General features: G+C 36.2%; 1 protein-coding gene across 1 annotated transcript; it reads left to right on the plus strand.

Moving 5' to 3' along the window:
- The first annotated feature begins 1,661 nt into the window (after positions 1 to 1,661).
- On the plus strand, positions 1,662 to 22,865 carry LOC124537152 (nose resistant to fluoxetine protein 6-like). The gene is made up of 12 exons (XM_047113868.1): positions 1,662 to 1,799; positions 12,170 to 12,309; positions 14,500 to 14,830; positions 15,602 to 15,716; positions 16,070 to 16,157; positions 16,485 to 16,651; positions 17,216 to 17,401; positions 18,324 to 18,497; positions 19,560 to 19,710; positions 20,232 to 20,418; positions 21,221 to 21,363; positions 22,740 to 22,865. The coding sequence occupies exons 1-12, from the start codon at positions 1,733 to 1,735 to the stop codon at positions 22,854 to 22,856; spliced, it is 1,866 nt and encodes a 621-aa protein (XP_046969824.1). The 5' UTR covers positions 1,662 to 1,732; the 3' UTR covers positions 22,857 to 22,865.
- The last annotated feature ends 3,526 nt before the right edge of the window (positions 22,866 to 26,391 follow it).

The following is a 26,391-nucleotide window of genomic DNA, read 5'->3' on the forward strand; positions in this document are numbered from 1 at the left end:
TTATAATAGCAAATAAAATATGTAGTTGAAAAAAAAAGTATGCTAAATAAAGTATGGGATAGTATAAGGATTCCAGTTGATTTATATGGTATGAACACCAATTAGTAAAAATATATTTTTTGTTCATACCTATTATAATACAAAATACATGCTTATTAATCTTTGTGTTTTTTTTTTATTTGGATCTTTAAGGTGTTTTTTGATGTGATTTCACTTGGTGGTAGGGCATTGTGCAAGCCCGTCTGGGTAGGTACCACCCACTCATCAGTTATTCTAGCAAAATAACAGTAATCAGTATTGTTGTGTTCCGGTTTGAAGGGTGAGTGAGCCAGTGTAACTACAGGCACAAGGGACATAACATCTTAGTTCCCAAGGTTGGTGGCACATTGACGATGTAGGGAATAGTTAATATTTCTTACAGCTTAATTGTCTATGGGTAATGGTGACTACTTACCATCTAGTCGCCTAGTATATGCTCGTCCGCCAACCTATAGTTACATAAAAAAATGTGATGCCAACTGGTACATTGTGATTGTAAATAATTTTAATATTAAACTATTTCTCATATATCATATTTGAATATATTTTTCGACACTGTTTTTGTAATATATTTTTGCATAGCTTTTTTTACTTATTCATGAACCTAGGGGCAAAGGTTGGTACACATGGACCTCAACGGAAATTCAAGCAGGCTCATTTTACAGGATATTATTATCATTATTATACTAGAACTCAAAGCGACCCCTGGTTCCCATTCTATGGGCTTAAAAAAATATATCAAAATACTCTTTAATGCACACCAGTAAATAAATCACATAGACACGATTAGGAAAGATGTACAAGAGGCGGCCTTATCGCTAACTTTGTGACTAAGCTCCAAGCCTTCTTCACTAGCTATAGCAGAAGCCTTCGAACAGACATGGGATATGGTATTTACAGGTCGTTTCGACTTTACCATAATACAAATATTTAGTTGGTAGTTCAAATTGCAACTTTTTCATCTGATTGAACCTTGTTGAATTTAATTTACCGTAAAATATTCTATACGTAGACGCTGACGCTAAATAGTGTCGCCATGTTCTTTGTATCTTGCTCCAGGATTTGTCTTTTTAGAGAATTAGTTTATTTCTCATCGGCTTATTCATATTAACAGATGCTAATGGGCTATTTTTTTGAACCACAAATAAATTAAACAGTGTACAAAATATATTAAAGCACTATAAAAAACAATTACTTAATTAAAATGAATACAAAACTATACACACTATGCACAATAAAACAAGCAAATTTTTCATACATGCACAATTTCGAGTATACGAGTATGTGTTACTAGAATGAAAAGAAAATGGATACGATAAAATAAGTGGTTAAAAATTGAACTAATAAATTATATATGAGAAAATAAGTAAAAAAGTAAGTAAAAGTAACTTATATGAGAAAATAAATCAAAGATAAAAATAATACCATCTTTAATGACATAATTTCGAATAAAAATTATGCAACTTCAAATACACGAAATTTGGATCCAAAACTTTTCCTTTTTGACTCCTATAACATGGTGACCTTAGCGTTAAGGTCTTTACAGTAAAATGTACCCATTAAAATAAGGATAATAGTTTTATAAATCTGAATTACAACACTCATAGTGCACGCGGAACACTAGACGTGTTGATCTGGTCTAAACAACAGACTATTTTTTTAAACAATAAAAAATTGTATAGAAATAGTAAAAATGATTCCTATAGTTTTATTAGTTTTGTTTTTAAAAGAAGGCTTGGCTGTTATTTATAGTGTTAATGGTAAGTTGTTGAATTTTTTAAATTGACATAATCTTTAGACGTTTCTAGTTTATTATGTACAAGGAGCTACAAAATTCTGCCAAAATGAAAAATATAAACACATTTTGCTCTGTATGAATAAATGAATAAATAATTGTATTAAATAATAATTGTACTTTGTTTTGATGATAAAAAAGAAAGAAATCTAATCTTTCTGTAAGTTTGTAATGTGTTACATTCACAGTTTATAATAATGTTCAATAGAAAGAAAAATATGAGTAATTTATAAATTAAAAAACTTATTAAAACAAAGTGTTCGGTGTTGCGTTAAGTTTATAATCAGGAGAAATCGATTTTGATCTTAAAAATTAATTAATCTTTTTCTACGAAATGCAATTTCGATTATTAAGTAAGGGATGTAGAATTTCTTAACTGATGAAATAAGTCCCCAGACAAAAAAAACACAGTACGTAACTTTATTCATTAAAAGTATGAAAATAATATGCCGAATTAAAATACTAATCTCTTCATTTAAATATTAATTATATATTGTTGGTTTGTTTATTTATTGAATTAGTAAATACTGTGTCCAATTATGTTAAATAATATAAAAATAACAACTAAGATCAGTTAAAATAATTATACCAAATTAAAAATGTATCTGTGTATATTAAATCCTCAAAAAAAAACCGATTGTTTTGGGGTAAATAAAGAGTAGTACACTAGTCGTAGAATAATTAAAATAAGATAAAATACAAAAACTAATAAAAAAAAAGATTGATTTGTAATTGGAATACGGCTTACGATTTAAAGTCTCATTCACTGGAGGAGGATAACCCACTATGAAACCAGAGACAGCCACTTCGTCTTTGTAGGTGTCGTCTTGGGATCTCACGCCCTAGATTATGAACCCGGTAGGCCTCACCGCTTTAATTCTCTGTAGTCTCCAAATTTGGAAACTGCAGCCTAAGCACAGATTGCTATGGCAGCTCAAAAGCAGCAATATTTGTTGTGAAGCTGGGGGCAGTCTACTCTTCCTCAAGAAACCATGCAGACAGTTAAGGCCTTGATGGCCTCGCGGAATTATATTGGGATAGAGGTAAAGAACATTTCCAAAGAGATGCTTGTCTTAGTATCTTAAAAAGGATTTTGTTTATTTCAAATTGTCCAGCATATGTTCTGATTCAAAAATTTAATTGAATCTTCATTTATCATACGTATCATATAATTTCTAAGCTATGGTAATCTGAATAAGGATTAAAAATGTATTGCGGAGAATGGTTTCCCAAAAAATATGACTTTTGCTCATTTTTTTTATGTAAAATAGACTGCTGCTATCTTAGAATTTTGCTCAAGGCCTTTTTAAAACATACAATTTACTACTGTTGCAATATAGTTTTGATGTAGTTAGTTATCTAAGCGGAGGACAAGATTTTTTTTGGATAAACATCTTCATACTAAAGCCATTTTGTAGCAATTATTTACAAATTACATATATCTTTTCGTTTATCGAGAAAAAATTTCTCTGCGTGAAAATTATGAAAGAATCAAAAAGTCTGTTGAGTTGTTTAGAAGATTGCGACTTTATTTTAGACATATGGTTGCATGTACCTATGCATCAGACTTGCGCCGTGCTAAACACAAAACGGGCCTGCAAGCAGGGGTCTTTGGGTCTCGCGGTCTTCGCCTCCCCCTTCAAAATATTTTAACCGACCTTTTGAGGCATCGTCATTTAAATATGACCTTCACCAGATAGGCGTCTTGCAATGAGATGTTCCCCAGCGAATAAAAAATAAAACTTGCTGGCAGAGCTTTATGCTAGCCTACCGCCAAACAACAGTACTCAGTATTGTTGTGTTCCGGTTTGAAGGGCGAGTGAGCCAGTGTAACTACAGGCACAAGGGAAATAACATCTTAGTTCCCAAGGTTGGCGGCATACTGACGATGTAAAGAATAGTTAATATTTCATACAGCGTCATTGTCTATGGGTGATGGTGACCACTTACCATCAGGTGGCCTATATGCTCGTCCGCCAACCTATACCATACAAATAATTTTATCTTAGATCAATTGTATTTCTTCTAGGTATAGCCGTAGCAAACTATTTTTGCACTCATTAGAAAGGTAAACTTTATTTTTTCATGTGATTTATATATTTTAAATGTAACATAAAGATAAAGCAAAGTAACAGCTTGTACATATCCCATAGGTGTTTGAAAAGATGCTTTGCCTGGGTTTGAACCTGCCATCATCATTCTCATTTTTAAAATCAACGTGCAATAAATTCATACAAAAGACTCCGTGAAGAAAATAGAACCGTACTGTGTCATTATAATAATAGGTCTCACTTACCCTTGGGGAAGTTCAGATGTCAATAAGGACTAGTTACATTTAAACACAGGTTGTCGCGGTGTAATTAAAAATAATGAGTAAAAGAATACGCACATTGCAGATTTTATTATATAAGTTTTATTGTCATTAATATTATTTATTTATATTATGCCATACTGAGCAGGATTTTAATACAAGCTTAAAACAATAACGCGCAGATATTTTTATTTTCTTTGCAAAATAATAAATTTAAATATTATTTATAAAAAATGTACCTCCCATATTGCCTAATATATAAGCTTGTTTTAGAAAACTAAATCTTCGTGCGCTGTTAGGCATAATAAGATCTTTCCTGAGTTTGGTTCAATGGTTTCGTGAAATAACAAAGATAGATAAACAGATAAATAAACTAAATTACTATTGAATTTATATTCAAGTGTGGCATTTGTTGATTAGTTTGAGGCACGATATATAGTGTAATATTATTTTAGTCACATAATTAAATAATTTGCTGCAAAAATATTGTATTCTTATCACCATTAAGTCGTTTTCTTGTTTAACTACTAATTACAGAATACGAGATACTTTTCGTACTTCTAAAGAGTCCTCCAAAATAGCATAGGTACAAAGACTTCTGACGCATTGCCACTAGTATAAAAGGTATTACAATAAATATTTGTTGCTGATGTCATTCCTTTATCTAGAAATGATGTATCTAGAAAGTTTGCAGTTATTCCTTTTTGGTAGTATCTATAATGAGCCTTTGGACATATTGCATTAATATGCTTATTAAAATTTCGATTGTAAGGGCTTACTTGGATAAAGTATTTTTGATCAATAACATTTTATTATTTATTTATACAGATATATGTCATGATTTTTTAAAAATACTTATATAATTTGAATTGAAATAATTATATTTAGTAAGGCTTTAATTTTGAATACGTTTTTATTTGAAATAACATTTATTAATATAATTATTGATTCGGTTACCGACACTGTATTGTGGGACTCCCGTCACTTCCTCTCGTGGCGTGGTTCGGCGAACTGCCTGGCACGAGGAAAACAAAAGGTGGTGGATTTTGAACGGGCAGGGCAGAAGAAAGCTAGATTCGTGGATGGGCAGTAAAAGGATGTAATTATATACAATAAGCGGATAAATAATATATGTATCTATTGGTAATTTAGTATAGTGACATAAATTAATGTTATGTGAGTAGTTTTATTACATATATAGTGCCGAAACCAGGGTCGAATTTAGGGGATCCGCTATAAGTTTCGCCATTATTATATACCCCGTACCAAAACAACAACAACTTCAACGCTAAATAAATAAACCGGCCTAACCCACACGTCACAGGGGTCTTGTTAGCATCGATGCAGTTTAACTGGTATTACATTACGGTTCCGTGGATAGTGACTGGGCGTTAACAATGAACCGGAGTTCAAGTTTAACGTTGTCGTTGAAGGAATTGAGGAAATAGTCTCATATAATTATAAAACTTAACGTTTGCGAATATTATGTTCGAGAAAAAAATGCCTTGGGGGTAAGATTTACAAGATATTGACTTTTACGCCGTTTCTCTATTGCCGCTCTTTGTTCCCTGGTGTATTTACACATATTCTATATACATGTATCTACGTCGTTATTTTACCTTATTATAATAATAAGGGGAAATATATTCAGTATATTAAAGAACTCTATTTTATCTCCTTTGTATTTAATGGTTGATCGTCTTCTTAAGTAAAAGTAATAACTTGCTGACCCACAGCTTGGTTTGTTATCCTCTTGATGAGAAAGATTGGAGCATAATCTCACTCTATATTTGGGTTGTGATCACGCTTATAATATGCATATTAATATTTTATTAGAATATTAGAAATGATATACCGTCCCAGCTTTATAGGGGACATAAAGGGGGAAAGTATTGTTTATTTCCGCGTAGGAAAGTTGAAATTCTCGGCGTTTTTATACTTTAATGTAGTACATATGTGTTATATATAATATAAACCTTCCTTTTGAATCATTGTGTTTATTGATGCAAAAACACATTATTATCTGTCGGGTAGTTTAAAAGATCCAAGCGTACAGGCGGGAAGCGACTTTGTTTTACAGCCTCGTATCTCATCGTGACTATATAAGGATAAAAACAAATTATTTCAAAGGTTAATATCCGCAAGACGAATATAAATGTGTATTTTGAAGGAAACGTGTGAAAACTTTTAAACACTACAAGCGGATGGAATCTATTTAATACAATGTGGAGTTACGACAAACGTTTGTTGCTAAATTATTATAAACAGGTTAACTAAGCAATAACTGTTTTGTTAAATTCAAATGCGCACGCAGTCGCGAGCACTGCTTGTTTTGGACTATATTATATATTATAGTCATAGGCTGTATATGTAAGTAGTAGCTTGAAATTTCTTTTAATCTTGTAAAAAACTCATATGTACTGAGAATCAAGAGTGTTTATAGAATATGTTTTAATTTTGATTGATTTGGTAGACCTATGCTTTAACGTCTCTGGGAAGGTACCACGCAATCACCATTCACTCTAACCGAACAGCAATATTTACCGTTGTTGTGGTTCGTTTGAAGGGTGAGTGAGCTAGTGTAACTACAGGACCAAGGGACATAACATCTCCAAATTCCCAAAGTTAGTAGCACATTCACGATGTGATTCTTAATATCTGACACAGCGGATTTTACTTGGTGGTAGGGCTATGTGCAAGCCCGTCTGGGTAGGTACCACCCACTCATCAATTATTCTACCGCCAAATAACAGTACTCAGTATTGTTGTGTTCCGGTTTGAAGGGTGAATGAGCCAGTGTAACTACAGGCACAAGGGACATAACATCTTAGTTCCCAAGATTGGTGGCAGATTGACGATGTAAGGAATAGTTATATTTCTTACAGCGTCATTGTCTATGGACGATGGTGATCACTTACCATCAGGTGGCCCATATGCTCGTCCGCCGACCTAGGTATACCATAAAAAAAAAAAAAAACTTTTCGTTAGATGAAAATATGACTTTAAAATGATATATGTATGTTAAATTATAAAATTAATGTGTATGTTTTATTATAAAAATAAATAAATAAATTAAAAAAATATATATTCATCATATACTATGATAATAAAAAAACTGTCGATGGCAAAAACAGGCAATTTAAAAGTAGGCTGGCTCAAAATAAATCATTTGTAACACTGTGCATAGCAAAGGTCGTTTCGCCGAAATACAACGTATCATTGCATAACGTTTTCGCATAGAGGTCGTTAAACGTTCCATTAAATTTTTGACATGTTTATGTGTAATACTTGTGATTGTCGGTGAAATGTAAAACAATAAGATGAAAACCCTGACTAGAGAAAACGACTACGGTTTTTTCCGTAGTCGGGTTTAAGATTTTAAAAATATATCTTTAGATAAATATAGTTTATCTAGGCCAGTGATTCCCAAAGTGGTCCAGGTGGACCCTCAGGGGTCCACAAGAGACATGATGGGGGTCTACGTAGGCGTAAATAAAAAATGGGGGTCCATAAGATGTTAATGGGGTCCATAAAAAATTATCTGCTTTTAATAGTAAAGAGCAAAATTGTAAGCATAGTTATATTACCTTATTTATTTTTTCTTGTAATTCTATTCTTTTATTAAGTTAAGTGTTAGGAAATGTACTACTTTGCGTTCTTACTTTACCTATCGGAATATAGGGTCAGAAATCAGAAGCGGCACAATTTTTATTTTTTGGCGACTTTAAGAATGTCGTAGAAATGTAGCAGCGGGGGGTCCACCGAAACCAATATTATTTTGTAAGTGGTCCACGAAAAAAATAAGTTTGGGAAATACTGATCTAGGCTAGGATCTTAGACCTTCGCCACCCCTGCAATAGCACGCAGAGTGGTCGATTGGAGAGTGGAGGAGGAGGTGGAGACCCTATCGGATCACCGATACATCCGATTCGAGATCTCCACCTCTCGCAGGCCGGCGGAACCCCAGATAGTACCGACCACGCTGCCGAGGTGGTCTCTCGGCCAGGTCGATCGAGAGCTGGTCAAGGAGGCCGCCATTGTGCAACGATGGGGTTCCGCGGGGCGGAGGGAGGGCGCCAGCGCAGAGGAGCTGGCGGGCCGCATGCGCAGTTCCCTCAAGGAGGTCTGCGATGCGGCCATGCCTCGGACCCGGCGCAGGGTTCCGCGCCGGCACGTCTATTGGTGGTCGCCCGAAATCGCCGACCTGCGGGCGACGTGCTGCCGGGCGCGAAGGGCCTACGTCCGATGTCGAAGGCGCAACGGTCTCGACATGGAACTGGAGGGACGGATGCTGGACGCTTATCGTCAGTTGAAAAAAGATCTGCAGCTGGCGATAAGCAAGGCCAAGGAAAAGGCCAGGGAGGAGCTTCTAGCGGGTCTCAATCGAGATCCGTGGGGGCGCCCGTACCGCGGTGTACGCGGGAAATTCCGCAATCAAGGCGCCCCCGTCACCGAGACGATGACACCGGAACTCCTCCTACGCCTGGTTGGGGAACTCTTTCCCCATCCAGGCGAGCATGTCCCTCCGCAGATGGCTCCCCGCTCCGTGATCGAAGACGCAGTGGCTCCACCACTGAGCACGGAGCGGGAGATGGAGATGGCTCTCAGTCGTCTGAGGGCCAAGAACACGGCGCCGGGTCCGGACGGGGTTCCAGGGCGTGTTCTGTGCGACGCCCTGGAATTCCTAGGTGCAAGGCTTCGGGAGCTGTTCGACGAGTGTCTGTGCAGCGGGCAGTTTCCGAAGCCTTGGAAAGAAGGGAAATTGGTCCTGTTGCCGAAGGAAGGTCGGCCGTTAGATTCCCCTTCGGCATACAGGCCAATAGTACTGCTGAACGAGACGGGAAAACTTTTCGAGAAGATCCTCGCAGCCCGTCTCGTTCAGCACCTCGAGGAGGTCGGTCCGGGTCTTTCAGAGGCTCAGTTCGGGTTCAGGGCGGGCCGGTCAACGGTCGACGCCCTGGATGCTCTGAAGACTCGGACGATGGAAGCGGTGGCTCGGGGGCAGGTCGTCCTGGCGGTGTCGCTTGACGTGGCGAACGCCTTCAACAGTCTCCCTTTCGAGACGATACGGGAGGCACTCCGATACCATGGGGTGCCGACCTATCTGAGGAGGCTGCTGGAGGCGTACCTCCAGGACAGGGAGGTCCTCTGGGTGGGGGTCGACGGGAGGTTGGTCCGACATCGGGTAGGCTGCGGCGTTCCACAGGGGTCGGTTCTCGGCCCAATTCTGTGGAACGTCGGTTTCGACTGGCTCCTACGAGCTCCCGTCCTACCCGGGATGGGGGTGTTGTGCTACGCCGACGACACCCTCGTCACGGCGACTGGGCGGGACTTTCGGGAGGCGGCTCGCCTTGCGGAGGTCGGAACGGCCCTCACCGTGGACCGTATGGGAATGCTGGGCCTGAGGGTCTCCATATCTAAAACGGAGGCCCTCCTATTCCACGGTCCTCGGAAGGGACCCCCACGAGGGTCGAGCATCACCGTCCGGGGGACGGTGATCAAGGTGCAGGCCCAGATGAAGTATCTGGGCCTCATCCTGGACGGTCGATGGAGCTTTGGGCAGCACTTTGTGCATCTCGGCCCGAGGCTCATCAACGCCGCCGCCGCTCTCGGCCGCCTCCTTCCGAATGTGGGTGGGGCGGGATCGCTATGCCGGCGTCTGTACTCCGGCGTAGTGAGGTCGATGGCGCTGTACGGTGCCCCGATCTGGATCGACGCCCTCACCGCTGACAATCGGGCCCTTCTGCGGAAGCCGCAGAGGGTCATAGCGGTGAGAGGCGTCAGAGGGTACCGTACGGTGTCGTGGACTGCGGCGACACTTCTCGCGGGCGATCCGCCCTGGGAGCTCCAGGCAGAGGTGCTCGCGGAGGTGTACCGGTTCCGGGTTGAGGCGAGGAACCGCGGCGACCGTCCAGGGTCGGCGGAGGTCGGGCGGATTAGGGCTCTAGCCCAGCAAGCCCTGATCGCCCGATGGCAGGAGGACCTGGGGTCACCCACGGCGGGCCTGGCGACAGTGGAGGCGATCCGTCCCCACTTGAGTCGTTGGGTCGCGAGGAAGAAGGGCACGCTCACCTTCAGGATGACGCAGGTACTTACCGGGCACGGATGCTTCGGTAAGTACCTACACAGAATAGCGCGTCGGGAGGTGTCACCCTCCTGCCACGAGTGTGGTGCGCCAGTAGATACGGCGCACCACACCCTGAGTGAGTGTGCCGCGTGGGGGCCCCAGAGGCACTCCTTGGCGGCGTCTATGGGCGGAGACCTCTCGCTGTCGAGCATCGTCAACGAAATGCTCGGCAGCGAGACGTGTTGGTCGGAGATGCGCTCCTTCTGCGAAAGCGTGATGTCGCAGAAGGAAGCTGCGGAGCGGGAGCGGGAAGAGGACGCCGCTACAGACCCGCTCCGCCGTAGAAGACCGGGGAGGAGGAAGAGGCGCTACGCGCACCTTCTCCTCCCGCCCCAATAGGCGCCGCAGGGACCAGGGGGGTCTCAGTACCCTGGGAACCCCCTCTAGGTATTGGAGGGCCGCATAGGCGGGCCGACCGTCAGGGCGTCACGGTAGCATGCACAAGCGATCCCGTGGCGCCCACCGAAAGACGGAGAGGGTACCGCTGGTTTTTTAGTGGGTAAACCCGGTGGATCTGGGCGCACTAGGCGTTCAGGAAACCGGGGAGTCCCACACACCCCCCCACTTTCCATCACGTGGGGGAAGCGCGTAAAGCGTTTTTCCAGCGTTAAAAAAAAAAAAAAAAAAAAAGGCTAGGATCTTAGTTTCTAAGTTTGATAGTGCATTGACCATGTACGGAAGGGTTAATATTTCTTACAGTGTCTATAATCTTGACTAACAGTGTTGATAAAGGTGGTGAACAAACATCAGATGGCTTAATTGCTCGTGAGCTGCTTATATCATAAAAAAGATTTTTGGGATACCATTTATTGTAGATATTATGAAAAACTACGCTGTTTCGAAACCAAATTTTTTATATAAAGGCGAGATGATTATGGGAATGAATCTTATCGTTTTCCGGGGACGTTAAGCGCCTTTATTTAATCTGTTCTTTGTTATAGATATAAGATGAGTATGATTTGAGTCATATTACATTTCGGAAATAAACAAGATATTAATAATCAACAGCTCTCGATAAGAGCCCTGTGACGTATCAGTTTCGATTTAGTCCTTAGCAGATTAAATAAATCCTTAAATCAATATTCGAAGACTTTTCTGATAGTTATGTTGCTTAAATTAATTTTTTTTGAGTGTATATATATTCCATTAAATAATGAAACACTGAAAACCTAAGTGCGTCCTCTGGCACCTGCTGAATCTCTTACAGCTACTGTTTTTAGTCGCCAGGAAAGAAATGATTTCACTTACCGTAAGAGATGTCCATGTTTTTCATGTCGCGGACATAATCAGACACGAATTAATCAAAAACAAATTCTATCAACTGCTTTTGAAAAAATCGTAGTATATAATTTTTATTTAGTAAATACAAAAATTTGCTTCAATAGACATAAAGGGCAGTTAACCTTAAAAAATACAGAGCAATGATGTTGTAGTAAACAGATATGTTATTAACGCGCAAAAAGTGAAGACTAGAAAACGTCCTAATTGGGACGTTTGCCTTTAGTTGTTTTACGTAGTAATACGTTATAATACATCATAGTAATACTAATCATCTAGTTATCCCTTTTACTTATTGTTTTTATCAAGCTTAATAAACACAGTAATAAATAACTTAAAAGTACAGTACACAAAACACACACAAATAAGTTGTAAAGGAGAGAAAAGAACAAAAAGTAACTGAAGGGGAAAAACATAAAAATGAATTACATTAAGATAGGTTTTATTATATACGTTGGAGAGAATGTGAGCGGTGGTAAGAAGAGTGGAGAAGAGAAGAGAGGACATCTTCTTTTTTTGTGTACAAGGTCTATAAAGGAAGTCAATTAGATAAAGAGGAGTACGAGTCTTGCTTATAAATTAGATTGTTTTGTTTAACATCAAATTATGTTATTACCAGAAAGCGAATACCTCAAGATGCCTCCACTGTTCGCGATGGACGACTACGGGGACTGTATGCTGGAGCGCGGGGGCACGTATTGTGTTTCTTCGTTCGACCTCTTCAGTGAGGGGCATTCGAATCTTCTGCGATTTATACGAGTGAGTACAATTATGCTATAGTAGTATAACTGGTAGTTTATTTAATAACATTAAATGCTTAAATATATACAAATATGAAATAAAACTAGTTACTGTATAAATCTTGACCGCGTGGAATGGTGGCAAGAATGCTAGCAGCATTTCCCCGTTGAATCGCAATTCTGATCCTCTGGGCAAAAAACGAACCAGTCCTGTCACCAGTGGAGGCAATGAGGCGAGGTGTTAACTTGAGGGTCTGAGTACCTAAGAATATGTATACCTACTTTATACCAGGGATTAACTTTAAAGCATTCGTTTTCATGTACTATGGTTGTGATTAAATACACATCCATACATTCAGGGCCGTATTTAGAGGAGGGCAACCGGGGCAACTGCCCTGGGGCCTCCACATTAGTGGGGGCCACAGTTTTCAGCAAGTTAACAAATACCAAGATATAGTCAAATTATATTAATGTTATTATTTAATATTTTAAAAGTTACCGATACAAGTAAATAAACCATAGCTTACTGATTGAAATAAAAAAGTAATTAATTCATGATAATATAATTATTAGGTTGTTCACGCTTCTGTTTGTCTAGGGCCCCCACTGCTCTGTGGTCCGTGTGCCTCCAGACCTTTAAATCCGGCTCTGCATACATTCATTTATTCATAACCCATAAAAAAGTCGTTCGTAATACTTGACTGCGGTATTATAAAAATAAATATTTTTTCATATTTTCAAACAATTAATAGACCTCTTAAAAATAAAATAACAATATCAGTAATTATTCACAGCATTAGTTCAGGGCCAGTTCGGTGTAGTTTAATAACACTAAGAAAATATTACAAGCATTCACGCCCAGCCTAACGCGAACTGTGTTTGCGAAAGTTTCTGCTGTGTCTGTTTATGTTATTCTCTTATACACGAATGGACACATTATAATAAAATTTCAATTTGATTTAATATTATTAAAATTGAATTAAATTTGAACGAGCGACATGTACATGGTAACAAGATATAACAATTAATTGTTGTAAGAACCTTTATATACTATGTCCTGCAAGTTTAAACACAGTAATTTGGCTTGTAGCTTATAGAAACTACACAATAATATTAAGAAAATACCTTGATATGATTAAGTATAGTATCTATATTGGAACGAAGTTCTTTAAAGCTAAAAGTAGACTGAACTAGCATAAATCGTCAACTAACGAAAAAGTGTTATGACAATTATGCTTATGCATGCATAAGTATAATATTATATATACTTTACTGAATGAAAATCTTGTTATTCAAAATAAAATATTTTTCTTCTTATAATATAGATTGGCGGACGAGCATATGGGCCACCAGCCAGATGATAAGTGGTCACCATCACCCATAGACAATGACGCTGTAAGAAATATTAACTATTCTTTACATCGTCAATGTGCCACCAACCTTAGGAACTAAGATGTTATGTCCCTTGTGCCTGTAGTTACACTGGCTAACTCACACTTCAAACCGGAACATAACAATACTAAGTACTTTTATTTGGCGGTTGAATAGTGGGTGGTTCCTACCCAGACGGGCTTGCACAAAGCCTCACCACCGAGTAAAAATGTTCGAATAACATGTATTCTGACCCTGAAAGCTTAAAACAATGGTTCACTTTCAGAAGCATCTTGTAAAAATTCCGTTCAGTACCTTTTTGTTGTTTTTCATAGCTTAAGTAAAGTAAAATGAAAACTTTTAACAGCTTTACTACTTTACTAGAACTCTCTGAGTCCTTGTCACACTCGCACTTGATCGGCTGATTTAAAGACACAGATTTCAAAAATCTTTGAAAGTTACGCTTTCTTCTCCACGTTTATTTTATACATAATACAATTTATAAATATATAACAATTCTAACTATAATCTATATGGCATTATAATATTTACTTATTTCTACTTAGGTCTAACATTTTTTTCGAGCCGTACGAATTAAATTCTGCTTACCTAAATAGTACATGTAGGATTTTATTTAGATACTTTGAATTGCTGTACCACCTTCATTTTACCATCAAAGTTATTATTTTTTGTCAAGTAAGAACTTACACACATTTTACACACACAGAGATACGGAATTATAAGATCACACTTTTTTATTAAGTACATAATTAATAAAATGATATTTTTAACGTATGTTAGCTTTAAAAGACTAAACAATTTTTGGTTATGTCAACAGGAATACTCAGCTTACGAAGCGAAACATTTCAACCATACCCGAATACACAGAGCGGTTTGTCTCACACGTTCTTGTAAGCATTATCTCGATGCATCAAATACAACAACGGATCTAGAAGCGACCCTTGAAGGATGCATCAACGAAACTATATGGGAGAAATATGAATTACAGGCAAAGTTGGCAGAATTACATTACTGTAAGCGACATGAAGATAAAGTGACTTTGGACGCGAGCGATTATGTCGTAGCAGTTATTTACATCCTATTGATAATGTTCAACGTTATCGGAAGTTTTTACGATATAATTTTATGTGATGAAGATCCAAAGAAGGGTAATAAAGTTATTTAATTACACGTTAAGTGTTGGAGGGCAAAGATGAGGTTTTATTGCTGGAATATAATCTAGTCAATAATCGTGAACGCTCTCATTATGTATTTATGGTTAGGACTTTATTCTGACCTTTGAGGACTATAAAAGCTGATCGGAATGTAGTGATTAAGTCGATTGTAAAATATTAGAATGTCTTTATTTTTATGTCATACTAGTTGTCGTCTGCGGTTTCGCTCACGTTTTAGTGGGTTGGTTGTTATGAGTTAGTTAAAAAAAGAAGCCTATGCTCTTCCTTTAAGTTCAAGCTTGCTTCAAAACAAAAGTCACCAAATTCGGTTCATTGGTTTGGTCGTTAAAGAGCGATAGACAGACAGAGTTACTTTCACATTAATAATATTTGTATAGAAGTATAGGTAGGTAGGCTAACTAGCAAATGGACTACCTATTTTTAAGAGATCACCTCTGATTATAGATGTTGATACTGTAAGCGATATGAATAATTTCACATATCACCAATTCGCCACCAACCTTGTGGACTAAGATGTTATTTCTCTTGTATATTGGCTCACTTCCAAATCGGAACACAACAATGTTAAGTGTTAAGCTTAACATATATGAGTAAATGGTTTCTGATACATTATCGAAGGAATAACAGAAGTTATTGTACACACAAATTTATTATAAAGTCGTTTGCGTAAAAAATTGCCTGGAAGAAATCCTTAATTTCGACAAAAAAATAAATTGATAATTTATATGAGCTTTCATTTTACAGGGAATCAATATTTGTTAGCGTTTTCGTTACGAAGGAACTGGGCTAAGCTCATAGCTCCGGGAGGCAGAGGACCGGATCTGAGAATGGAAAGACTGAAATTATTTAATGGGATAAGGTAAATCGATTCTCCAAACGAATCTCTAAATTTACTCACATTAATTTGGGATTTATCTCAGAAAAATACTTGCATTATTTAATACTTTGTGATAGCTTATCCCTTAAAAATTGACTCTTTGGTATATTTAGTAGAATATTAATGAGTAAATTGCCAACAAACCCTCGAAGTGCGAGCGAACGAAATGAATGAAAAAAAAATGTGGTAAACACAAGGCTAGAAAGGAAAAGTCAGGTTTCTTTTTCTTTATCCTTATCTCTTTCTATTATATACGGTTTAATATTATTATTATTTATTTTTTGATATGACTTATTGTATTTTATTTATTTTTTCATTACTTAATGTATTTTCAGAGCAATGACAATGGTTTGTATTATATTCTCCCATACCGCACTGGTGATGTCATTCACGTACACAAAAAATCCGTTTTATTTGGAAAAGGTAAACTTTTGAAAATAATATTTATTTATCTTTCTTTATTTTTTAAATTGAAACATTTAAAATATCAATAAGGTTTATGTTTCAACTCAGGAGTAACTTTTTTAAAATCAAAAATATACACCTATTCTATAAAATTCACAAAAATACACGATCGCGAAATTTCAGAAAATATTATGCAAAATTGACTTAAAGTCAATCATAAATCTATCTCCGAAAATCGGTTTCAACATTTCACGAATGAGAAACGAAAGTACCACTGTCAGAATCTATGACACAAAAAGACATTATTTGTATAATTTGAGATTATGCAGTTTTGTTAATTTTCAGGCATACGACGATCCTCTAAAGCAATTACTTTTCAACGGAAGCCTTGTTACACACACGTTTTTTGTGATGTCGAGTTTTCTACTGGCTTACAATCTGCAAATACACGCTGAGAAGCAGGAAATAAAATGGACAAAGATTCCAATGGCAATCTTATTACGTTGGCTCAGGTAGGGTTTACATGTTTGCTTTTTTAGATATTGAGCTGAGATGGCCCAGTGGTTAGAACGCGTGCATAACCGATGATTGCGGGTTCAAACCCAGGCAAGCACCACTATATATATGTGCTTAATTTGTGATTATAATTCATCTCGAGCTCGGCGATGAAGGAAAACATCGTGAGGAAACCTGCATGTGTCTAATTTCATCGGAATTCTGCCACATGTGCAATTCACCAACCCGCATTGGAACAGCGTGGTGGAATATGTTCCAAACCTTCTCCTCAAAGGGAGAGGAGGCCTTTAGACCAGCAGTGGGAATTGACAGGCTGTTGTTGTTGTAAAACAATTTCTTAATTGTGTGACCACAGGTTTATAGAGCACTTAATATTTTGGACCCATACGTTTCGGTTGCAGAACGCATTTACTTCAATCGTTATAAAAAATTATCGGATACCAAAATATCGTGTCAAAAGTCGATTGTCGGCATTTTTCAAGTGAGATACGAGGTGTATACTTACAGCGCCGCAGTTTATTTTTTATTTTGAAATAAAAATACTATATTTGTATTTTCAGGCTGACCCCAACATATGCTCTTGTAATAGCGACTATAAGCACGTGGATGCGTCACATCGGCGATGGCCCGCTCTGGCAAATGATTGTCACCAGCGAGGCCAACTATTGTCGCCAGTATTGGTGGGCCAACATATTTTACTTCAACAATTATATATATAGTGACGACTTATGTTTTCCCCAAGGATGGTAAGTTTAATTGTGGTTAATTTGTTCAATAACTGATATTATAATCTGTATATGTAAGTTGTAAGGTTTATCTATGTGTATATTTAACTAAGGCTGAAAAAGAAGAATAACATTTTCGGTACTTTTTGATTGTATACAGAAATAGATTATATATGAGTTACTTTTAAAAATACCCTTTTTAAGTAAAAGTAATTCATAGCAATTTTATTGGATCAATAACATTTTGGTAAAAATTAAAAGTCCCGAAATTTATTGTATTTTTATAATTCGATAAATGAAAACTCAAAATCCAATTAATGTTAGTTTAGAAAATAACTCTCAAATCTCAAGTACCAAATTATGAAAATTATGCAAAATTAAACATTACAACATGATAAAAAATGAATAAATATAATGCTATGATAAATTATTTGTCTACATAATACATATACATGCAGCACATCAATACTCACACATGCAAATATTCAAACGCACTCATATAATATATAATATATGCATAAGCATGCGTCCATAAATTATAATCCTAACATAAAAAGATATCTAAAGCTTTACTACAGCCTTATACATAAGCTGAATATATTAATAATAAAATATTATGAACTCGATCTTCTGGTATATAAAATAATAATGTAATTATACACTTTATAGTCTTAAAAATTGAGTTTGAATTGAAAAAAAAAGGATTCGGAAAGTACAGGATTAGGACTAATTTCTTTGCAAGTTTTCCGAAACAGAATAAAATCCACCTTTCAAACTGGGGCCTGAAGATTTCGCTACAAACTGAATGGCTCTTTATATGTCGGATAAAGGGTAGAATCTAGAGTAGGAGTCTGGAATTCTATAACTTAGCCGCTAAGCCAAGGTCTTCAGTCAAAAGTAATAAACATAGAATGATATATGTGGTATGTGTGTATCTTTACAGGTACTTGGCAGCGGACACACAGCTATTCTGCCTTGGTTTGATTTGTTTAGTGATCATCCAACGACCTTGCCTCAGGAAAATAGCTCTCCTGATATTATTCTTGGTGTCACTGGTCATCACTGCAGCTCATACTTACTTCCAAGACTTAGAAGCCGTCGTTATACAGTCACCTGAGTAAGTTTCTATTCTTTTAAATTATTGTAGTTTTTAAAACAGTATCTCTATATTTAATGTTAAGTAAGGGTCTAGCTGGACAAACTTTCTCTTAAATTTCTATTTAAAACCCTTATACACAATCTTGAGGCTCGCCAAGCTATATCTAAATAAATTTATGTCGCGGTCCACAATACCCTAGCTTAAAAAACTTTACAGCTCCATCAAAGATGTACATACAGGTATGGCTAGTTTGGTACAAGTGGGATAATATCATCCGACACATGCAGACACATACGCTGTGATGATATTTTTCTTAATTGTTGAATTTGACGTTAAGTATAAACACATAACATTACACATGTGAAATAGCTCAAATAAGAATCTCTGAAGTTCGGTTAATATTATTCAAAATCAAAATAAACTTTATTCAAGTGGGCTTTTACAAGCACTTTTGAATAGTCAATTAACAATTAAGTGAAGCTATCACCGGTTCGGAAAGTAGATTCTACCGAGAAAAACCGGCAAGAAACTTAGTAGTTACTCTTTTTCAACATTTAAAAAATACAAATTCATGTTAGTTGATACAATTATTTAAATTAATATATCCTGCGTGGAAGTCAACAGGTATTAATTCCACGCTTTTTTATCATCTACAAAATCTTGTGTCGAGTAATACGCCTTTTTTACCAATGTATTATTTATACCAAATGTTGAATGTCGTTTATTAAAAAAATACATAAAATTGCATGCTTGGTTTTATTATTTATTGCATGCTCTTACAACTTCAGTTGTTGACATTATACTGTAATGTGAATAGCCGACAGATATAGTAATAATCAGGATATAATGATAATCCTAATATATGAGCAGAACTTTTTCTTGTCGTCATACCTAATTGTAAAAAACGTCTAGACCACATGAATAATACCAGTAGATGCAGTGCGTTTTCAATTTTAGTATGCTATATTATTAACTAAGTAGCTGCGCTTCATAGATTCACTGACTTTTGAACTAAAACTATAGACGTATCAAGTGTGATTTTCATATTCATGTATAAGACTAAATCAAATCTCATTTCAGATCCTATCGTAGCATCTACGTTAGCGATGAAACGTTTAAGCTCGTGTACATAAGGGGCCATACTAACATCTCCACTTACACTTTGGGTCTCGCAGGTGGACTCCTGGCGTACCATTGGCAGAAAAGTGAAAAAGATTTGACTCCATATAAGGTAAAAAATTCTCTTAATTTTATATATCTCTAAAGTTGCAAACCCAAGTGGGTAGGTGCAAAAAATCGGTGAGTTCTTTCACTGGTTTTCCTCCGGACAGGCTATTTTCTTTTCCGAAAACAATACATGTTATAAATTTGACTTTCAATAAGTAAGTGTATTATCAAATTATATTGACTAAAAGAATTTGATTACATTTAAGAAAAGGTTTAAGGTTTAATAAAAAACTCTTTTTTTAATTTGACCACGATAATAATATCGTAAGCTATTATACCTACCATCTACCGTAAAAGACTCTGTGGTAAACCGGAAAATATTATTATAAATTGCTAAATTAACTTTTTTTTTTTTAATTTATTGACTAAAAACGTTTTTTGTTACAAACGATTAGAATACAAATAGACATTCTACTTAAACCTGTATGGTTTCTGTGTGGAAATGGTTTCTGGGTGGAAACTAAATGATTTATTATCAATTAATTAAAATATTTTAATTAAGTCTTTCAATTACTTTCTTTTCAGAAATATCGTTGGGCGTTTTGGTCGCTGTTTCCGATGGGCGTTTCTGTGATACTTTCCGGGGGCTTCTTCTATATAGATGGGTTCACGCCCTCCACGTTTATGAGGGTTGCTTACGCTACACTGTACAAGCCCATCTTTCAGACTATTATGGTGGTGTTCATGATTGGTACCATCTTTAAATTCGAAAGTAAGAAGTGGTATTAATTATTAAACGTAATTTTAATTAAAATTATTCTCCTAATTATGTTGTGTGTTATTTTATACTGATGGGACATCATGTTCAATCCCTATTGTCATTAGAAATTTGTATCGTCAGTAATCTGTCCCTTAAGTTAAAATGACTCGATCACCTTTAGAAGAGTAATGTAACGACTCAAGTATTGCTTTTTGGCGGTAAAATATATTATAAGTGACTGTTATTGATCTAGACAGGTTTGAACAAAGACTTGAAGAAGTACTACTAACAATTATTAAAGTAAAGATGCTTTTGTTTCCTATACAGTATAGCATTATAGCAGTATAGCATATTCTCACACGGAGACGCAATGAAGAGAGGGAAATATGGATCGATGGCGGAAAGAGAAGATGAGAGAGAATACAAGGCATTTAGGCACACCAATAGAATTTATATCAAAAAAGTTATTGGATAGAGCAGAACAGATATTCTACCGCCAAACCGCAGTACCTATACATCAATAAGTTTTTATAGTACAATAGCTACTGGTAAAAGTTAAGCAGATATTCTACCGCCAAATAGTAGTACTCGGTACAGCTGTGTTTCGGTTTAAAGGGTCATCGAACTACAGGTACAAGGGACATAACATCTTAGTTTCGGTTGGTCGTGCATTGGCAATGTGGGTGGGTAATGTCATTGTCGATGGCAGGTGACGTTTACCTACCATCAGCTAACTCATTTGTACACTTATACTATGAAAAAGATATTTAAGACAGATTTCTATTTAGATATTTATTAGTGTTTTAATTTGCAGCCGTCTACCGCGGTATAGTGGAGTGGCGCGGTTTCGCGTGGGCTGGTCGGGTCTCCTACAGCGCGTTCCTTCTGCACACAATGTTTCAACGGTCATACGTTGGATCTCTGACTGAACTATTGCACATGACTGATTATTACGTGGTAAATATCTATTGTTCTAACAATTATTGCTATATTTAATTAGATAGGATTTCTTTTAAAATCGACGGATTTCTACTGTTATCATTTTCAACGGACTCTAACATATTTCACAGGATATTTATTATATAACACAAGTAGCTTAGAACGCGTGCATCTGAGTGGTTGATTGCGGATTCAAACCCAGGAAAACACAACAGATTTTGTACTTACTTTGTGCTTATTATTAATTAAAATTACTTTAGGGTATAGGATGGCGTACGAGGAAATGGGCCACCTGATTGTAAGTAGCCATCATCGCCCATAGACAATGGCAATGTAAGAAATGTTAACCATTCCTTACATTGCCAATTAACCCTAGGGACTAAGATGCTAAGTCCCTTGTGCCTGTAGTTATACTGCCTCACCCTTTAAACCGAAACACAACAATACTGACTACTAGTATTGCTGATGACTGGGTGGTACCTACATAGATGGGCTTGTACAAAGCACGACAAAACCAAATTAAGCCAGTGGTCGTCCACTTAGTTTGAACCCGCAATTATCGAATTAAGAGTTTCCACTGGACCGTCGCTGCTATTTTTTCTTAATACTGTGAATAATAATGGCACCAATGACCGAAGACAAGGTTTGTTGAACAAATGATCATCTCGATTTATCGTTCGATTTAAATTCAATGTCATTTACATTCTGAATATTTGGTAAAGTGTTCTCTATTTAAAATAAGTAAATTTTAAATATTAATCGTTAAAGGCTGACTAAGCGAGTATATTTTTATATTTAAATATATTTAACGTATTTTAAGCTGTTTTCAAATATTGTTAGAACGCATTGCTTATATTCATCAGATTCCTGATCCATACAAATATTAGAAATGTTTATTAACATAAGAATTAACAACATTAAATGCTTAAATATATATATACAAATATGAACTAAAACTAGTAACTGTATAAATCTTGACCGCGTGGAATGGTGGCAAGAATGCTAGCAGCATTTCCTCGTTGAATCAATTCCGATCCTCTGGGCAAAAAACGAACCAGCTCTCCTGTCACCAGTGGAGGCAATGAGGCGAGGTGTTATACTTTTGATGAAGCTTTTTGCACCACTACTCCAAGGGCCAAGCGTATTATATTTATAGAAATGTTAGGGTATTTTTTAATTCAACCTCAAAGGAGTATGAGGGTGAAGGAATATGTGGTACAGATTTTATAAATTTCGCATGGGTACCGCCGTAGATTCATCTAGTATTAATATAAAAACAAAAATAAAAATACAACACACGAATTAAAATAAAACATATAATATAATGTTGTAATCTTATCTCGTAAGCCCGTGAAAACATTACTATACTTCTGTAACGTTTTTCTTTCTTTCAGGTGATAATACTTTGTGCATCAATTTTTCTCTCGTTCCTGTGCGGGGCGGGGCTGTGGCTGCTGGTGGAGGCGCCCTTCGCGGCTCTATCGCGCGCTTTAATGAGCAATAATAAATAAGACTATTTAAAAAAATCTATAATTTTCTTTTATTATCCTTACATTTCCGCTGTCTGTCTCTATGTATGCATAGATCTTTAAAATGACGTCACTGATTTTGATGCGGTTTTTGTTTGTAATACATGGACAATATAGTAAAAAGAAACACAAGTAATTTCGTAAATAAACAATTTTTGTGCTTAGTTACGTTGCAAACTATGTATTGTCTAATGATTGAAAAGCTGTAAACGTCGCAAGACATTCCGTAGCACATTTAGTATTGCTCGTGCAAAGACGGGGCGGATTGCTAGTTTTGAATATATGAGAATTACGAAATTGGACAATTCAAGAATGCACGGCTTATAAAGTTCAATTATTCGATAAAAAACAATCCTATACATTGCTAAATCTCTTTTTTTATTATTTTCAATTAAGCGACAAATTAACACAATTAACTCGGTGGTAGAAGATGGTTGGGATGAGGTACCAGTCACAAGGGTTAAACATATCAGTTCCTAAGATCAGTGACGCATTGGTTATTTATCAGGGAAATAAACAATTATTATTTTTTATACACTTAGTATAAAAATAAATATAAGAAAAACATTAATCAATTAAGTTTCCGCTTGTAATTAATACAAACAAATGCCAACTTACATTAATATAAAAACAAAAACAGCAGATATAACAGTTAGTTTAATAATATGACGTACTTACACTAATTTTAAATTTACTATTTTTTAGTTAAATACCTACCTATACCTAAATCTAATTATTTTTAATGTGTCTTATATTTTTACATGCATGTAACAAGAATAATCGTAATATTCTTGGAATAGCCACACTTACAAAACTGTGCAAAAAATAAAGATTGGTTGATTTCGTGGCGAGGACATTTAAAATGTACATTATTAAGAAGACTATTTAAAACTACAAAGCTATGGACGATTTTATTTACAAACTAATTAGTCCCCCAAACTCCTACGCATTTTTACCGGAATCTTCGGACACCAGCTATTTTTTTTTATTTCAATTTTCTATTTCCTTTAGGTATATACATTTAACATTTTTATATTTTCTACATATGTTTTGTAATAAGGGTACAAAAAAGTTGAGCAATATTTCGCAGGTAGATCTAACAAAAGCAATAAAAAGTAGATCATCAGTTATTCTTCCGCCAAATAACAGTACTCAGTATTGTTGTGTTCCGGTTTGAAGTGTGAGTGAGCCAGTGTAACTACAGGCACAAGGGACATAACATCTTAGCTCCCAAGGTTGGTGGCACATTGACGATGTAAGTTAATATATCTTACAGCTTCATTGTCTATGGGTGATGTTGACCACTTACCATCAGGTGGCCCATATGCTCGTGCGCTAACCTATACCATAAGAAAAAAAATAAAAACTAAAAAGGGTGAAGTTATTTTTAAATTCCTTTAAAAAAAATTAGAATAAATTTAGTTTTTGATACTCTTGAGCTGTTGTATCATTAATTAAGTAAATAACAGTTAATCTAAGTAAACACCCGAATCTCTAATCTCAGAAACCCTGACCAAACCGGTATTCCGCTATTTATAGTCAAATAATTCAGTTTCCTTGTAAATGTTAGAATGTTAAATTTTTTTAAATGCAATCGTAATTGGTTTTTATCACAATAATTATCTTACTTATTGAAGTCGGTTCGATTTAATAAGCAAAGTTGAGGCAACTTAATTATTTTGCAAATTTTTATGTCATCAGCAAAAAGTAATATGAGAAAATTATGAATTTATGGAATAATATCATTTATAAAAACGTTAAATAATAATGGCCCGAGGTGACATCCTTGATGAACACCAGAGGTAACGTTCACCAGTGATGAACGAAAACTTTTGATAGAAACAGCTAAACTACAATTCCTTAAATAATATTCAAGCCTACAAAGCACTGTAAATAACAACGGCAGTATGTTTTTTGACCAATAAATAATGATAGATCTTATCGAAGGCTTTCGAATAGTCAGTGTATACGACATCGAACTGGTTGTCCTGTAGTCACTGTTTATAGTCTCTCGCCATACATTTTGCACTGTTTATAAAATTTTAGTTTTTCATTAACTTTATTAAAGCCAGGTATACTAATATACCAGGGAGGATACCTTAAACCATATTTTTTTACGGTTGGATCGTACTTTTTAATAAGAACGCTAAAAATTTTGTTAGCACATCTTGGGAAGCAAACGAACGTCTCGTTGCTATTTCTCTTCATATGTGTATAAAAAAAGACAAACTGAGTTTCTTTTGCTGGTTGTTCTCAGATCAGGGTATTTTGTTTTCGTTTCCGAACCGATGATAGCGTTTAATTTGACTATCAATAAGTCGAGAGTCGAGTATAATGAGTCGAAATGGCCCTGTAGTTAGAACGCGTGCATCTTAACCGATGATTGCGGGTTGAACCCAGGCAAGCACCCCTGATTCATGTGCTTAATTTGTTTTTATAATTTATCTCGTGCTCAGCGGTGAAGTAAAACATCGTGAGGAAACCTGCATGTGACAAATTTCATAGAAATTCTGCCACATGTGTATTCCACCAACCCGCATTGGAACAGCGTGGTGGAATATGTTCCAAACCTTCTCCTCAAAAGGAGAGGAGGCCTTTAGCTCAGCAGTGGGAATTAACAGGCTGTTGTTGTTTGTTGTTGTTGTATCAATAAGTACCTGAGTAATAAGGGAATTTGAGTTTGAGTATGTAAGAAATGGTTAAAATTTCAAACAGCCCTAATATCTGTGGGCAGAGGTGACGCATTTGCCTCGACCTACGGACTCCACAAACAAAAGACAAAAATATTCCTCGAAAAAAAGGTCGTTGTTCTGCGGGAATCTCAAACAAAAACAATTAGTCACCCAGTATTATCAAACCATACATAAACTATTTAGTACTTACATTTTTTACTAATATAATTTTTAGTAAATATAAGTAGATTATCTTATCTTCTAAATAATAAATTAGTTTTATGTGATCATTCACAATTAAAAATACAATCAAGTTATAAATAATTCATGTTAATAAACTCATTTAAACAAAGCAGTTGTGAAACGAGTATGTATAAAACGTGAGAATAAATGATTACACATGTCAAGAAAAGTTTACCTTTTATCGACAGGACATTTCGGCGCGCTGTCTCGAAATTTCTGAAGCTGCGTTTTTTTATCATGTAAATTTTAAAACAAAGTTATAGAGAGATTTATTGAAGATAAAATATTATAAAAAACAAACAATTTACTTACTAAAAACCGTTTCATTTTTTGCCGCGGTGGCATTGATACCTATTAAATGATACAAGTCTAACATTCAAATTTTTACGTTGGTAGTAAATTCAAAAAGTTGCATAATACATCATTATAAAACCGCAACTGCAGCAATAGTCTGCAATCATGTTAACATTTAATTTCCTATTGGCAATAGTCCTTCTTCACTTACCTACATATCCAAAAATAGGACCAAAGACCAAGTACAAAATGAGTTCTTAAGAGATGGGATCATGTTACATTCCAATTTCCTGAAATTATATACCTCT

This window comes from Vanessa cardui, chromosome 18, assembly GCF_905220365.1.
Source record: "Vanessa cardui chromosome 18, ilVanCard2.1, whole genome shotgun sequence".
Classification (NCBI taxonomy): Eukaryota; Metazoa; Arthropoda; class Insecta; order Lepidoptera; family Nymphalidae; genus Vanessa; species Vanessa cardui.

Excerpts from the sequence above, each read along its gene's own strand:
- LOC124537152 (XM_047113868.1), top strand. The coding sequence starts at position 1,733 with ATGATTCCTATAGTTTTATTAGTTTTGTTTTTAAAAGAAGGCTTGGCT. Across the intron at positions 12,310-14,499 it reads ATCTTCTGCGATTTATACGA|GAATACTCAGCTTACGAAGC; the intron begins GTGAGTACAATT and ends TTATGTCAACAG. Across the intron at positions 17,402-18,323 it reads TTATGTTTTCCCCAAGGATG|GTACTTGGCAGCGGACACAC; the intron begins GTAAGTTTAATT and ends GTATCTTTACAG.